This window comes from Topomyia yanbarensis, chromosome 1 (genome assembly GCF_030247195.1).
Source record: "Topomyia yanbarensis strain Yona2022 chromosome 1, ASM3024719v1, whole genome shotgun sequence".
In the NCBI taxonomy this organism is placed as follows: Eukaryota; Metazoa; Arthropoda; class Insecta; order Diptera; family Culicidae; genus Topomyia; species Topomyia yanbarensis.
Genome location: NC_080670.1, coordinates 98,882,249 through 98,900,187, shown reverse-complemented (window position 1 = coordinate 98,900,187; position 17,939 = coordinate 98,882,249). Strand labels below are relative to the sequence as shown.

The window sequence follows — 17,939 nt, the reverse complement described above, 5'->3', positions numbered from 1 at the left end:
AATTTCAGAAAATTTCAATAGTCCTACCCCCGGCTGAGGCTCAGAGGAAGTCGAAATTTTATTATTTCCAGTAATGGTGTTCTGTTTGGATTGTACGTTCCCAAAACCGGGCGGAATTGATTTCGGTTTTGAATCGGAATTTTTCGGTTTTGGGCGCAGTTTATCTATTGGTGGAGAAATTTTAAGGCCCTTTCTTGGCAGCTTGGGAAAAGAAGACTGTTTTCTTTTTCTGGAATTTCCGGGTAAAACAAATGATGTACCTTCGCACGCTCCGTCAGAGTCAGACTGTTCCGAAAATAGAGATGTGTAAGTGTTTTCTAAGAAGATGGGGTTAGGGGTAGCATTTTTCAACATTTCTGCATAGGAGCGCTTAGACCTCTCCTTCAAGGATCGTTTAATTTTATCCTCACGCAATTTATAAATGGGGCATGCAGGGAGCTCATGTGAGTTTTCTCCGCACATTAAGCATTTTTCTGAATTTTCATTGCATGTATCCTCTTGATGACAACCCCCACATTTGCCACACCGTGCCTTATTGGAACAGTAAGTGGCTGTGTGGCCAAGCTGTTTGCAATTAAGGCAATTCATTACACGAGGGATAAAAAGGCGAACAGGGAGACGAATCTTATCGATAATGACATAGTTGGGCAGCGCAGACCCAGCGAAAGTCACTCGAAATGAGTCAGACAGTCGATAAACTTTTTTATCTCCTTTGTGTGATACTGAATGCAATTGCTTGCATTCAAGTATTTTTACGTCTTTCAGTATGGTGTCTTTGAAACGACCAACCCCATGCTTAACTAAGTCATCAACAGTCAAACTCGATTCTGTGATGACCCCATCAATTTCAATTTCTTTTGAAGGAATATACGCTCTATATTCACGCGTAAAAAGCTCGCAAGAAGCAATTGCATTGGCTTGTTTGAAACTACCAACGACAATGCGTATTTTATCTTTATTAACTTTGACGATCTCTTTTACATCCAAGAATCGCGAAGTCAAATCTTTAGAAATTTGAATGATATTTAGCGCCTTTGCTTTACGCCTAATGAATACAATCCATGGTCCCGTTGATGACTCTGGGTAAATTTTAATTCTAGTCGGATTTACATTTTCAGCATAAGGCTTAGGGGGAGGGTCTGTTACTCGTTCTCCCATCTCTTCATCCATTTTACCTAATAAGAAAAACTATCACAAAAAGGAATGAAAAATATACCTGTTATCTGCTATCTATTAGGTGACGAAGACACCGGTAGAACACACCTCATGTGTTACGTTGTAAACTCGGTGCCCGTTGTTTGACAATGTGACACTTGCTGTCCTTCTTCGTCGCGTTGCTTCTTCAGTAGAGAAATAGTCCTACCTGCAACACTTCAAAACTCTCTCCGATTAAGCTGCTCGTCGGTATCACCACCACAAGCGCGCTCTCTCCGTTTCCACCACCTCGGTAGACAAATGTGGCTACCTGTGGCTTGCTGCGAAAATCCCACTGTCGATGCGGCACTTTTCGGTGCCATTTGTTTTCCTTATTCTTCGTACCACTTCTGCGGTAGACAAATAGAGCAAATGGGTCTACCTGTGACGCTTCCCTCTCGTCGATTAGAATTGCCCGACGACACCAATACACTATATTTTTTTCTGTGTGTACAGGCACGATCACTGTCGATTTCTGCCACCGCGGTAGGCAAATTCGTCTACCCGCGGTTTGCTGTCAAAACACCACTTGTCGAGGATGCCGTTGACCACGCCTCCGACGTATCAACTGTCGACTCACACTTAACAAACTGGTCTTTCTCTCTCTCTCTCCCACAATAACGCATACAGCGTCTCGCACTCCGTCACTCTCTCGAGAACAAAACCTTCCACCTGGAGGCACAACCGTCTCGGTCGGTTGCAAAAACTGTTATGATTTTATAACGTTTGGCGATGAAAACTCAAAATTGATAAAAAGTGACATAGGACAAATATGCTTGGAACGACAGTGTAGTAGCGTGCCTGTTTCATGCATACACAGAAGATGCAACGATGACACACCACAGAAAAAGTAACTTTCTTTCGGAGCTGAAACAATCAATGGGCGATGGGGTGTGGGTGCTATTGACGATATGATAAACACTGGTTGTTTCGTTGTTAAAGGAGACGGTGTTGGCTTATATGATGCTGATTTTCTGTTGATGATTTGATGAGTTATTTCGTAAAGCTTATTTACGAGTTTATAGAGCATTTTTACACTACCCGGGAAAACCTAAAATACTCGGTCCTCGAGGCAAACTGGGAAAAAGTTTCACATATCATCATGCTATAAACACAGCGAAATAAATATCCGTAAAACCAGACTAATTGTATAACAGATTCATGCATGACGGGATTTTTGCATTCACATTGGGCTAATTATATATGCGGCTAAATTACTTTTACTTTTTTGCTTGCGAACATCGCGGCTCAACTAGTGGAAAGCTCCATTAAAAGTAATGTCCTGGTGCTGCATTCGTTATCGATTATCATACGTGACAATTGCAGGGTTATTGCGAAAATTTCACGCTAAGAAATTTGCTTGGTTAAAGCTTGAGCTTATTATTATTTAGGAAAGAGGGGGTAAAACGCGTCCCCTAAGGAATTATGATCATATCTTAGTTATACAATATTAGTCAGGAGAATTTAATTAATGATACCTTTTAACCAACATTTTCCCCTATAATTGCAATCATAAAGCTTTGCAAAAAATTGCAATGTTTCAAAATAATTATAAATTACGCTTTGAAAAATGGGCAGGGCAAAATGCACTTGTGCGGGGGTATACTTCACCACAACAAAGGGTCATAATTCACAACAACAACGGGAAAGAAAGCTCGTGGGAGAAACACTTAATTTTGTTTTCTGTCGGGATTTCACAAAAATGTAGCTTTAAATCACCTTAGGATATACAATTATTAAGTTTCCAAAACAATTTTTCTATTTTAGATTAAAAGGATGGGTAGATATTGTCAGAGACATAACCGAAATGAAGTAGCATACACTTTATACTTTTAATACGAATGTAGCATTTTTTCTAATATCTGAAAGGTTTTATTGAAATAAGTTATTTCGGTATTTCTAATGGAAATAGCGAAATAATGGTACAAGTATATCCGATTTTCTGCTGTTGCTAAGTGAATTGTTTCAATCTCATTAAGTGATCCTTTCCGGGTTACCATATGAGGATACATATGTTTGAATATTTTAGATTTCTATGTACGTGTACCGATATTTAGGTGTTTCCATTAGAAAGAACAAAATAACTGGTTTGAATACAACCTACCAGAAGATAGTCAAAATTGTAGCATTCGTATTAACTAGGCTGTATTATACTTCACTCCGGTTATGTCTCTAACATTACCCACCCATCTTTTTTACTTGTCTATAAAAGTTACTAAACAATAATGAAACAATATATTGGAATCCATTACCGATCAATCTATGATGTCCCCGGATAGGAATATCCCAGGATTACTTTAGATTAATGTGTACTTTAAATAGAAAGGTTTGATGTGGATGATATAATTCGACTTGGCTTTGCACTGCCACTAGGCTCGTTACATTTCAACGTTACAGGTGGTAGTACCGATGTCTTGGTCAGGCGGGAGATGTCTTGCATAGTATTATCAGAAATGGGCTCAATTCCAGATTCCATCAAGTAGCTTCTCGGGATGAAAATTTGGTTGTTTGCGGAATATTCGAAATTTATATTCTACGTTCTTTTGGAGAAAAATGTAACCAGTCCGTTTTTTTCGTTTGCTGGTTTTTTCATTTGTCAAAATGATAATCTTCTAGATAAATTGTTCAGTTCTTACCTTTATGGGCGTATGAGATGGGACCATCATCATCATCATCATCATCAGAAATTTGCGGCAACATCTCACTGGTAGGCTATTTTGGTCATATTAACTTGCTCAAAAACGTGTTCACTTGTTGCATACATAATATGTACCGTCTAGTAGAATTTTGAAACCTACGAATGCTATATTGAAACTAGTTTTGTAATTGGATTTTATTTCCATTTTTTGTTCTATTTTTCTCATTACAGTATGATGATGGCCTACATGGCTACGGAATGGACGGTAGCGCAGCTGCTATGTATGACCCACACGCTGGTCACAGGCCACCAGGGTTATCAGGATTACCTCCTCATCATTCACCTCACATGAATCATGCTGCGGCTGCATCAGTCGGCATTCATGGTTATCATGGAACCTCTAGTCATGTATCACCAGCCACAAGTCACATGGGTGCAGTGCAGCCAGATGTGCATAAACGTGATAAAGAAGCTATTTATGGGTAAGTTATCGATTTGCTTCATCCATTCATCTTTCAAACATAAATAACGACAGCCTATTTCATCAAACCAATTTGACAACTTTTCCTCACAGCAAACATTGTAATGCTGTAACTTGCAGTGTTTAGTTTAACAATGTATGAAACAGCAATAAATCATTCGCTTATCTTATTCCATAAAAGAAACAAACGTCAGCAATTATAATTATAACTTCTAAAATTGTGAAAACTTCTTAAATTAGAGGCTTTTCAATATACCTAAATTGAATGCTTCCTCTCTATAATTACCCGTGGAACAAGAGTGCGAGAAAACGGTCGCATACACCCCAGAAGATAAAGGCGGTTATAAAAAAACATAATAATATATATTAAATTAAGGACAACAAAGTGAGGTGCGGTTTAGTATAGGGTGATGGAAAAATCAATGATCAATCTATTAGATCTTAATTATAGTCCTCGTATTGAAAATTTTGAGTGAATTTTCTTAAGTTGCGTTTTGATGTATATGAGTGCAATGTTGGTGCGCTTGTGTACATTACAATATCTACGTATAAATATTAGTAAGTTGTTATTACAATCGATGAACAGTTTTTATATATGTTTGAGAGTGGTATTGAAAGCCCTAACAAAAAGGTTTTTTTCTATGTGAAAAAGAGACCTGAGCAGGTTCTCAGTAAAAGCACTGAGAACTGACATTTATGTCAAGAGTTCAATGTGTTTAAAAAATAAAACTGTCACTTTGAAATGCTAACATGCATTTGATTACTCGCCATTTGGTTGCACTTGTGCCGCCATTGTTGTAAAGTATGCGCAACGGAATTGTCAGTTTGTAGTGTCAGGCGTATGCACTGAGTTTTTGAATAGTTATAACTTTTGATTTACTTAAGACGTGCTTACAAAAGTAAGGAAGGCAAATTATTGCGAATTTAACCCTTTCACATTCACTAATAGTAATATATAGTAATGTATTTGATGATGGAATGCTACAAACTTCAACTCGAGTATTTCCATAGAGAGCCGCCTTGGGGAGTTCTGATTTTCCAGCATTTGTTGTGCTTTTCTTAATTTGTGTACCGAGTTGTTTGCCTAATTTTGCCCGTTTAAATGTTATCGGCATTGAAAAAAGAGCTATTTTTTAATCAAAAAACCTATTTTAATCCACCTAGCGGTGCAATTGTGCCTTTCTCAATCATGAAATTTATCGTTGTTCATATTTATTAAAATTTTTCGAATGTATATATTACTTTTTATTATACTTGACATGACAACTATATAGAGGAAAAATCATTATTCGAGTTCTAAAGTTTTGTAAAAGAAAAAAGGCTAAATCGAAAACTTTAACCATCAGAACCAGTAAACAGTAGTACGAGGAATCAGAATACATTGGCATAAATGGCACGTTCCCCGCATGTAGTCGGGGATTTGTGCCCTGCCGTGTGTTTTCATCATTTCCTGAGCGGAGGGAAATGACAAGGGGGTGTGGGGAAGTAGAATTAGAAGGGTGGGGAAAATAACAGCACAAAAACAAAAATAAACAACAGGTAAGTTAAACTCACAAGTAGTTCAATTTGCCTGCGAGTAAGCCTAAAGCTATTTACCACATTGGATAAGAAACTTTAGTATGTCTCTGAGTTTCAGTCGTCCAAGCATGGTTTCGTCTATATAAGAACGGCCGAAAACTCGAAATCGCAATTGCGCTACCGCTGGACAGTTGCATATCAGATGATATGAGGTTCCGTAGTCGGATTCATAAAGATCACATGAAAAAGACTCAGCGCGCTGAATAGTTGCCATGTGATAATTGAGTTTGCAGTGGCCGGTTAAAGCCCTGGTCAGCATGTCGCAGTGGAACTTCGAAAAATGCAGGAGATTTTTCGAAATCACTGGGCACGGTTGTTCTAAAAACGCCTTTGTTTGGCGACACGTGTGTAGATTTCTCCGATAATTGCGGTTCTCGGACGAAGCCCAGGACCGTATTTTTTCTCTTATCGAACTTGTCGAAATTGGCAGCGCGGGCTCAGGACCAACGAAGTTAATCGCTGAACCTGCCCTAGCCAATTCGTCAGCCCAATCATTTCCAGTAATACCGGAATGTCCGGGCACCCAGACAAGGTAGATAGTAATGACAATGCTTAGTTCTTTGATTTGGGTTCGGCACGCGATCACTAGCTTGGACCGTGATTTGTCTGAGCTAAGGGCCTTGATTACAGCCTGACTATTGGAGCAGAAGTTTATAACTCTGCCGGACAAACTCAGTTGAAAGGCCGATTGTACCCCGCACATAATCGCAAAGATTTCTGCTTGGAATACAGTACAGCATCTACCCAGTGAGTGAGATTGTTCCAATCTCATTTCACGACAGTAGACACCAGCACAGGCACGTCCCTCCATCAGAGAACCGTCAGTGTAACAGACCACTTGCGTTTGTTGTCTTTCCAAAGGCCAAATCGAAAACTTTAACCATCAGAATCAGTAAACAGCAGTACGAGACTTAGTTTGGTCGTCTTGATCAGCTAGTTGGAGAAGCAGAGTAATGTTCGCACCATGTGTACGAAGGACACTTTATGCCCAAATGGTCTAAACACCAAACATTGTTTACGAAGACTTTTAGAAACAGCCATATTAATATTAAATTGAAAAAGGTGCGAAATCGGCAGTCCCAAAAAGTCGGTCTTCACAAAAAAAAATCGAGGTAACATAAAATCTCGACGTTTCATGCATTTCAAATATGTTTGGCATCCAAAATACGAATTCGATTTCCGAAATTTTATGGCGTTCCCCCTTTAAAAAAAAATTCAGTTCTGGCTTATATGGTAATTTTATATGTGACCGGATAAAATAGCTATCATTTGGGACTAAGTTTGTGAAAATCGGCCCAACCATTTCCGAGAAACAGATGTGAGTTTATTTATTTTGGAAGATGGTCGCCTTTCCCGGGCACTTCCGGAACCATCTATGGTGGTCAATGTTGGCCGTCAGTGACTTAGAACTGCAAATGTAAGTTGATTGAGAGACATTTTAGCGAAATTTTTATTCTTTTTGCTTTCATCGGAGTATCGGTTTGAATCCTAATTTGCTTTGTGACCGCACATCACAACCAATAACTCCGGAACCGGAAGTCGGATCGGGATGAAATTTAAGGGCCATTTATGGGGATAAAACACCTTTCATTTCATAAGTTTGGTTGAATCGGTCTTGCCATCTCCGAGAAACCGATGTGACTGTTATTCTGAATTTGGATACTTCCGCCGGGGCTTCCGGAACCGATGATGATGGCTAATGTGGCCAAAGAGACTTTGAATGGCTGTCAGTGACCTGGTACTACAAATCCAAGCAGATGTGGCCACATTTTGGAAATTTTTTCACCATTATACATTCATTGCAGAATTTATTAAAATCAACCTTCCCATCGGCTGCTATTGAATTTTTATTGATTGGACTTCCGGTTCCGGAGCTACGGGTTGAAGAGTGCAACTCTCAGCAAATTCCCATATAAACTGAAATGAAAAATTCTCAAAGAGGGGAGTAAGTGAAAATTTCAAAATCGAATTTGCATTTTTGATGCCAAATGATTTTAAAATGCATAAAACGTTGAGATTTGATGAAATCTCAAAAAAAAATTTTTTTTGACCAAAATTGACTTTTTTGGATTTTGTTATATATTTTAGCTTTTCTCATATAGAAAGGTAATGCAATCACTCTAAAAATCGTTAACCTAATGCCGGCACCGGAGGGCAGAGTGTCATATGCCATTCGACTCAGTTCATCGAGATCGGAAAATGTCTGTGTGTATGTATGTGTGTGTATTTTTTTTAATGGAGAATACAATTGACGTACCCAGTACACGTGCTATTAGTAGATGCCAAGCTGCCACACGAGGTATACTGGGGTATGTCGGGCTCTCATGGTAACGCCGCCATGACTAGGTAATACCGACTAAACTCCATTGTTCCCCCCAGGGACTACCTCTCGGTATTACTTCTGGGGGGATGGCTGTACTTGATGTACTCACTCACTCTCGCTTCATACATCCAGTATGAGGCTTACTTGGGTGCTTTCTATGTCACACATTGATTCACTCTCTAACACTTCACATAAGGCTTACTTTCATACGTCTCCCAACCTTTGAACGGAACGGATCGTTATATTTCACAGTGGTGTTCGGAGTGTAAATTTTAGTGAGTCAAGGTCATCCTTTGTTCGTTCGTTAGCTGCCGTTCTGCTGGTGCCGAAAGTAAATCCAGCACATTGTTTTCGCTGGTGCGGAACAATCGACGTTGTTTGCAGATAAGTTTTGCTTTATTTTTTTCCCTCGTTTGCTTTCTTTCCTTTTCCCTACTTTTACTCTACCTTGTAATCAAATAATAAGACACATTCCCGTTTATATAACGCTCTGCCCTCGTGCTTAAATGGCCGAGGGCGAAATACCATCTGATGTAATCATGGAAGTCCCTGATCCCCCTAATACTCGCATTGCTCCCCGTATAAAGCAGTACCCAGAAGGTTCCTCTGGGCCATGGGTGGTATATTTTCGGACCGGAGAGAAACCGGTTAATATTTTAAAACTTTCTCGAGATCTGACTGCTAATTACCCGGCCGTAACTCAGATAACACGTGTTCGGGCAAACAAGATACGTGTTTTAGTGAATGATCTCGGGCAGGCAAACGCGATTGCTTGCTGTGAGCGCTTTACGCGGGAATTTAAAGCGTACGTGCCTTGTGTGGCCTGTGAAATCGATGGGGTAGTGTCCGAACCGGGCCTGAAATGCGAAGAACTGTTGGAGCACGGGGTGGTTTAAGGACCCCTCTCTTGAACAGATTAAGATCTTAGAATGCAAACAATTGTATACTGCAAACACCGAGGGAGGTAAGACTACCTACTCTCTATCAGGCTCGCTTCGGGTGACATTCGCCGGGTCCTCTCTTCCCAACTACATCCTCCTTGACAGGGTTCGCCTACCAGTTCGCCTGTTTGTACCGCGGGTCATGAGCTGCAGCAATTGCAAGCAGTTGGGCCACACAGCCACATATTGTGGAAATAAGAAACGATGCGGCAAATGCGAAGGAGAGCATGAGGATGACTCTTGCGACAAAGAAACTGAAAAGTGTATTTGCTGCGGGGGCCCTTCACATGCTCTTAAATCATGCCCTGCGTACAAGCAGCGCGGGGATAAAATTAAGCGCTCCCTTAAGGAACGCTCAAGGCGTTCTTATGCAGAAATGCTAAAGAATGCTTCGCCATCTGTCCTGTTCGAAAATCCCTATGCTGGTTTGGCTAACGTTGAGCAAGAATCTGACGACCCACGAGAGGGAACATCTTTGGTTAACCCAGGGGAATCCAGGAAGAGGAGAAATCCAGCCTCCCCTACATTGCCCCGTAAGGGTGCCAAGGTGTCGTCCACTCAGAGTGCGCCATCTACAACCAATAAATCCAACGGAAGTGATGCACAAAAGCCGAAGCAATTTGCTCCAGGACTTGGAAATATTAATTCTAACAAGGAGTACCCACCACTTCCAGGGACACCAAAAACCCCAAGTGTCCCCTTTTTTCAAACAGATACTCAGTCCAGTAGCGGACTAATGAAATTTTCTGACATAGTGGACTTAATTTTCACAGCTTTCAATGTTACTGATCCTCTTAAAAGCCTTCTGATACGTTTTCTCCCTATAGTGCAAACATTTTTGAAGCAATTGACTACTAAATGGCCCCTCCTTGCAGCGATCGTATCCTTCGATGGCTAAGTCATCGAACGAGGTCACCGATTCGATCACTGTTCTACAGTGGAACAGCAGAAGTATCCTCCCGAAAATCGATTCCTTTAAATTTTTACTAAATAGTTTAAAATGTGATGCTTTCGCATTATGTGAAACTTGGTTAACTTCCGATATAAATCTCAACTTCCACGACTTTAATATAATTCGTCTGGATCGAGAAAACCCCTATGGAGGAGTACTTTTGGGGATCAAAAAGTGCTATTCTTCCAACCGAATTAACCTCCTTTCGACACCAGGCATTGAAATTGTCGCTTGTCAAGTTTTAATCAAAGGTAAAGACCTTTGCATTGCTTCCATCTACATTCCTCCTAGAGCCTCGGTAGGGCACCGAACGCTTTGTAATATCACGGAATCCTTACCGGCACCGCGGCTAGTTCTGGGAGACTTTAACTCGCACGGTACGGTATGGGGCTGTCTTCATGATGATAATAGATCAACATTAATCCAAGATCTTTGCGATAATTTCAACATGACCATCTTAAACACGGGAGAAATGACGCGGATTCCTACACCACCAGCACGCGCAAGCGCGTTGGATTTATCGCTTTGCTCGACATCGCTACAGTTAGATTGCATGTGGAAGGTGATCCCTGATCCCCACGGTAGCGATCATTTGCCTATCGTAATTTCAATTGCTAACGGTTCAAGACCATCGAAAACAATCAATGTCTCGTATGACCTCACACGGAACATTGATTGGAAGAGTTACGCGACCGCGATATCCGTTAAAATCGAATCCACTCAAGAACTTCCTCCGGAGGAAGAGTACAGGTTTTTGGCTGGCTTGATTCTCGACAGTGCGAATCAAGCTCAGACTAAACCAGTACCCAGCGCGAATACCCATGGACGGTCTCCCACCCTGTGGTGGGATAAAGAGTGCTCAGAGCTGTACGCGGAAAAGTCCACTGCATATAAGGCCTTCCGGGAAGACGGGTTACCCGCTAGCTATCAACAGTACGCGTCGTTAGAAAGGCGAATGAAGAGTCTAATGAAAGCCAAAAAACGCAGTTATTGGCGCCGGTTCGTCGACGGGTTAACGAGAGAAACAGCGATGAGCACTCTTTGGGGTACGGCTCGACGTATGCGTAATCATAATAGTACCAACGAGAACGTGGAATATTCAAACCGTTGGATATTCGCTTTCGCCAAGAAGATCTGTCCGGACTCTGTCCCGGTACAGAAAACGTACCGCGCCGCGTCTTCTCACGATACCGCGAACGAAACACCGTTTTCGATGGTGGAGTTCTCACTTGCTCTCTTATCGTGCAACAATAACGCCCCAGGGTTAGACAGAATCAAATTCAACTTGCTGAAGAATCTACCTGACACTGCAAAAAGGCGCCTGTTGAATTTATTTAACAAGTTTCTTGAGGGTAACATTGTCCCTTATGAATGGAGGCAAGTGAAGGTCATCGCCATCCAAAAACCAGGAAAACCAGCCTCCGACCACAACTCGTATCGGCCGATTGCAATGCTGTCCTGTATTCGGAAGTTGTTCGAGAAAATGATCATGTTTCGCCTCGACAATTGGGTTGAAGCAAATGGCTTACTGTCAGATACACAATTTGGCTTCCGCAAAGGCAAAGGGACGAACGATTGCCTTGCGTTGCTTTCGACAGAAATCCAAATGGCCTATGCTAACAGAGAGCAGATGGCATCAGTCTTCTTGGATATTAAGGGGGCTTTTGACTCAGTTTCTATCAACATTCTGTCAGAAAAGCTGCACCAGCATGGTCTTTCACCAATTTTAAATAACTTTTTGCTAAACCTGTTGTCTGAAAAGCACATGCACTTTTCGCATGGCGATTTAACAACATCGCGATTTAGCTACATGGGTCTTCCCCAGGGCTCATGTCTAAGTCCCCTGCTCTACAATTTTTACGTGAATGACATTGACGATTGTCTTGCCAATTCATGCACGCTAAGGCAACTTGCAGACGACGGGGTGGTCTCTGTTACAGGGCCCAAAGCTGCCGACTTGCAAGGACCATTACAAAATACCTTGGACAATTTATCTGTTTGGGCTCTTCAGCTGGGTATTGAGTTCTCCACGGAGAAAACTGAGTTGGTTGTTTTTTCTAGGAAGCGTGAGCCGGCGCAACTCCAGCTTTTATTAATGGGTGCAACGATCAACCAGGTTTTCACATTTAAATATCTCGGGGTCTGGTTCGACTCTAAAGGTACCTGGGGATGTCACATTAGGTATCTGAAACAGAAATGCCAACAAAGGATCAATTTTCTCCGAACAATAACTGGAACATGGTGGGGTGCTCACCCAGGAGACCTGATCAGGTTGTACCAAACAACGATATTGTCGGTGATGGAGTACGGGTGTTTCTGTTTCCGCTCCGCTGCGAACATACACTTCATCAAACTGGAGAGAATCCAGTATCGTTGCTTGCGCATTGTCTTGGGTTGCATGCACTCGACCCGGGCGTTCTTCCGCTAAAAAATCGATTTTGGGAACTCTCATATCGATTGCTCATCCGATGTGACATTCTGAACCCGTTGGTAATTGAAAACTTCGAGAGGCTCGTCGAGCTTAATTCTCAAACCCGTTTTATGTCCTTGTACTTCGACTACATGGCACAGAGCATCAATCCTTCTTCGTACAATCCCAACCGTGTCCGTTTCCTAGATACTTCTGATTCTACTGTATTCTTCGACACATCCATGAAGGAAGAGATTCGTGGAATTCCGGACCATATACGCCCGCAGGTGATCCCCAATATATTTTATAATAAATTCCGAGAAGTCGACTGCGACAAAATGTTTTACACTGACGGATCAAATCTCGATGGATCCACTGGCTTCGGTATCTTCAACAATACTATCACCGCTTCATTCAAGCTCAATGATCCCGCTTCAGTTTACGTCGCAGAGTTAGCTGCAATTCAGTACACCCTTGGGATCATCGACACTCTGCCCACAGATCACTACCTCATCGTTTCGGACAGCCTCAGCTCTATCGAGGCTCTTCGTGCGGTGAAGCCTAAAAAGCAATTACCGTATTTTCTGGGGAAGATACAGGAGTCCTTGTGTACGTTATCTGAAAAATCTTATCAGATTACCTTTGTTTGGGTCCCCTCTCATTGTTCTATCCCGGGCAATGAAAAGGCCGACTCATTAGCAAAGGTGGGCGCATTAAATGGTGACATATACGAAAGACCAATCTGCTTCAACGAATTTTTTAGTATTTGTCATCAGAGGACGCTCAACAGTTGGCAAACCTCGTGGAGCAATGGGGAACTTGGACGATGGCTACATTCGATTATCCCAAAGGTATCAACGAAGCCTTGGTTCGGGGGGATGGATGTGGGTCGGGATTTTATTCGCGTAATGTCCCGACTTATGTCCAATCACTACACCATGGATGCGCATTTGCGGCGTATTGGGCTTGCGGAGAGTAGTCTGTGCGCTTGTGACGAGGGCTATCACGACATCGAACACGTTGTCTGGGTGTGCGCCGGGTATTGTGACGCCAGGTCTCAGTTAAAGGAATCCCTTCGGGCCCGAGGTAGACCACCCAATGTACCAGTCCGAGATATGCTGGCAACTCGTGATTTCCCCTATATGTCCCTTATTTATACCTTCATAAAAACGATAAATATCCCAATTTAGCCCCTCTCTTTTATTTCTCGTTTTTAGAGTTTCCTCCTGCCTTGTGGAACCGATCAGCTCCAGAGTGCCACTATGTAACCGCCATCGCCCTTACCACTACGCCTGCATAGAAGGAAACTGAAGCGAGAGCGACTCGAGGTCCGATGACTTTTGAAGGATTCCCCGCGGGTCCGAAGAATACCATCCGCCAATCCGGTACTCGACGACTTACTATACTGAGGCGCAAATTTGATTCGCTGATCCCCCCCCCCCCCCCCCCCCCGCCGTTCGAGCGAAAGTTGCAAGTTTTGCTCTTCTTTCCCTGTCTCTCCCCTGTCCTTGATACAACTGCTGCTACACTGATGCGGAAATAAGCCACCCTTTGAATATCTTGACCAAGCATAAGTTTTAGTTAAAAAATTCAAATTAGTATTCTGTATTCCTAGTTTTAAGATAGCTATAATTTTTACTCTTTATTGAAACTCTTGTCCTCCATCTTGTAAATAGAATTGAATCCCTAGTTTTAAGATTTCTGTGAAATTTCTCATAAATATTTGTTCCCCCCTTTTGTGTACTAAACTATATTGTTAGTTTTAAGATAACCGTAAAATATTTCGTAAAATACTATTACTCCCCCTCTTGTATATCAAAGTGAATCCCTTGTTTTAAATTTTTTCATAAAAAAATCTTTTGACCCTCTTTTGTATATTGAATCTTATTTCTAGTCTTAAGATAGCTGTAAACTTTCTTTTCCTTTGTAAAAAAAAATATTTCAACATTGTAACCTCCTAGTTTTAAGATATCCAAATGTAAAAACAAAAGCATTTGGCACCGCCAAGCTAACGCATTTGTGCCTATCAAATAAACGAAATGAATAAAAAAAAATAAGGCTTACTTTTGTGCTCACCTTTTTCGTACCTTGCGAGGCTGACTTGTGTGCTCACCTTTTTCATACCTTGCTAGACTTACTTTTGTGCTCGCCTCTAACATACCATGTGAGGCTGACTTGGATTCTCACCCTATCACCTGATTCACTCTTAATCATACGACTCTATTACACCCCTGTCGCTCCTTCTGGCATCCCATGTGGGACATTTTTCTTAGGCCCCACTTCTGACATACCATATGAGGCTTATTTGGGTGCTCACCGTTTTCATACCCTGTGAGGCTGACTTTTGTGCTCACCTCTAACATACCGTGTGAGGCTGACTTTTGTGCTCATCCTTAACATACCGTGTGAGGCTGACTTGGATGCTCACCCTTTTACTCCTCTGCCACGCCACGAGGCATCGATAGCTAAGTCCCAACATACTACGCTACAACCCTCCCATCTTGGCATGAGGCAGTCCACATCTACGCCTATACACTCGCTCTTCTACCTTGCTTCGGGGTGGCTGGGTTTACCCCTTACGCGGTTGCTAGTCGCTGCGCCAAACCTTCCTCAGCATGAACAGACCATTCACTGACTTTTCAGCGGTCGGTCTTTGGGGGTCTTTCCACCTAGCTCGATATGTGAGGTATCAGCCGGTGGGTCCACCTACCTTTCGAGGAGTTATCCCACTCACGCTGCCATCTGGCGACCGAAGCCACCCTGGTGCACTCGCGGGCTCCTTTATTTCCACGTAGCTCGAAGCACTCCTTATCTTCCCGGATGACCAGCCCGACTGGCATCATGCTCGCTACCACGCAGGATGCATCGTGTGATACCGTGCGGTAAGCAGATATCACTCTGAGGCACATCACGCGGTAGGTGCTCTCCAGTTTCTGTAGGTAACTGGTTACCCTCAGTGCTCTTGACCATGACGGGCCGCCATACCTGAGGATAGATACGGCAACGCCTGTCAGTAGCCTACGTCTACTGGCGCACACCTTTGTGTTGTTGGACATCATCCTCGATAGTGCCGCAACAGCAGTCGTCGCTCTCTTGCATGTATAGTCAGCATGGCTGCCGAAGGTCAGCTTGTCGTCTATGATGACTCCGAGAGACTTCAGACTCTGCTGTGAGGTGATCACGACTTCTCCCACATGGATATCTGCATGTTGTGCTGACTTGCGGTTGTTGACGATAACTACCTCCGTCTTATGCTGAGTGAGCTCCAGGCCTCTCGCGCTCATCCATTCCTCCACCGTGTTGATCGCGTGTTCTGCAGTTAGTTCTACCTCCGGGATTGACTCCCCATAGACCTCCAAGGTTACGTCGTTGGCAAAGCCGACGATCTTGACCCCAGGAGGGAACTTCAGTCTCAGAACTCCGTCATACATGAGGTTCCATAGCACCGGGCCTAGGATCGAGCCCTGTGGGACTCCGGCGGTAATCGGAACACTTTTCTGACTGGCATCGGTCTCGTATAGCAGTACGTGGTTCTGGAAGTAGCTTTCCAGGATCCGGTGCAGACCCACCGGTAGGCTAAGCCGGTGTAACGAGAGCGCGATGGCATCCCAGCTTGCGCTTTTGAATGCGTTCTTCACATCAAGTGTCACTAACGCACCTCTAACATACCGTGTGAGGCTGACTTTTGTGCTCATCCTTAACATACCGTGTGAGGCTGACTTGGATGCTCACCCTTTCACTCCTCTGCCACGCCACGAGGCATCGATAGCTAAGTCCCAACATACTACGCTACAACCCTCCCATCTTGGCATGAGGCAGTCCACATCTACGCCTATACACTCGCTCTTCTACCTTGCTTCGGGGTGGCTGGGTTTACCCCTTACGCGGTTGCCAGTCGCTGCGCCAAACCTTCCTCAGCATGAACAGACCATTCACTGACTTTTCAGCGGTCGGTCTTTGGGGGTCTTTCCACCTAGCTCGATATGTGAGGTATCAGCCGGTGGGTCCACCTACCTTTCGAGGAGTTATCCCACTCACGCTGCCATCTGGCGACCGAAGCCACCCTGGTGCACTCGCGGGCTCCTCTATTTCCACGTAGCTCGAAGCACTCCTTATCTTCCCGGATGACCAGCCCGACTGGCATCATGCTCGCTACCACGCAGGATGCAGCGTGTGATACCGTGCGGTAAGCAGATATCACTCTGAGGCACATCACGCGGTAGGTGCTCTCCAGTTTCTGTAGGTAACTGGTTACCCTCAGTGCTCTTGACCATGACGGGCCGCCATACCTGAGGATAGATACGGCAACGCCTGTCAGTAGCCTACGTCTACTGGCGCACACCTTTGTGTTGTTGGACATCATCCTCGATAGTGCCGCAACAGCAGTCGTCGCTCTCTTGCATGTATAGTCAGCATGGCTGCCGAAGGTCAGCTTGTCGTCTATGATGACTCCGAGAGACTTCAGACTCTGCTGTGAGGTGATCACGACTTCTCCCACATGGATATCTGCATGTTGTGCTGACTTGCGGTTGTTGACGATAACTACCTCCGTCTTATGCTGAGTGAGCTGCAGGCCTCTCGCGCTCATCCATTCCTCCACCGTGTTGATCGCGTGTTCTGCAGTTAGTTCTACCTCCGGGATTGACTCCCCATAGACCTCCAAGGTTACGTCGTTGGCAAAGCCGACGATCTTGACCCCAGGAGGGAACTTCAGTCTCAGAACTCCGTCATACATGAGGTTCCATAGCACCGGGCCTAGGATCGAGCCCTGTGGGACTCCGGCGGTAATCGGAACACTTTTCTGACTGGCATCGGTCTCGTATAGCAGTACGCGGTTCTGGAAGTAGCTTTCCAGGATCCGGTACAGACCCACCGGTAGGCTAAGCCGGTGTAACGAGAGCGCGATGGCATCCCAGCTTGCGCTTTTGAATGCGTTCTTCACATCAAGTGTCACTAACGCACAGTATCGAATGCCTCGCCTTTTTCGTTGAATCGCTATCTCGGCTGTCTTTATCACTGAGTTGATAGCGTCCACTGTGGACTTACCCTTCCGAAAGCCAAACTAGTTGCTTGACAGGCCGTCCGTACCTTCTGAGTACGAGGTTAGCCTGTTGAGGATAATTCTCTCAAGCAATTTGCCAGTCGTGTCGATCAGACAGATTGGTCTGTACGTCGATGGGTCGCCTGGCGGCTTCCCGGGCTTCGACAGCAGCACCAATTTCTGCCTTTACCATCTATCGGGGAAGCGGCACTCGTCAAGGCATCTCTGTAGTATCGCAACAATCTGTGATATACGAAAATTATCATGTAAGCCATGCCTTGTTAATCGCAGAAAAAAAGAGCTTAATTATTTCAACCATCAGCCGTGGTAGTTCAGTTTCTACATTTGGCAACGAGAATAACTTCAACTGGACCTCGTTGG

The 17,939-nt window shown here is 43.7% G+C and overlaps 1 protein-coding gene across 3 annotated transcripts in view; it reads left to right on the top strand.

Moving 5' to 3' along the window:
• Positions 1 to 17,939, top strand: part of LOC131682711 (homeobox protein homothorax-like) — a 904,179-nt gene that overhangs the window by 104,163 nt on the left and 782,077 nt on the right. For all 3 annotated transcript variants that reach the window (XM_058964749.1, XM_058966262.1, XM_058965417.1), the window contains exon 2: positions 4,064 to 4,314. In XM_058964749.1, the coding sequence (XP_058820732.1) occupies positions 4,064 to 4,314 (251 nt within the window). The remainder of the gene's footprint in view (positions 1 to 4,063; positions 4,315 to 17,939) is intronic.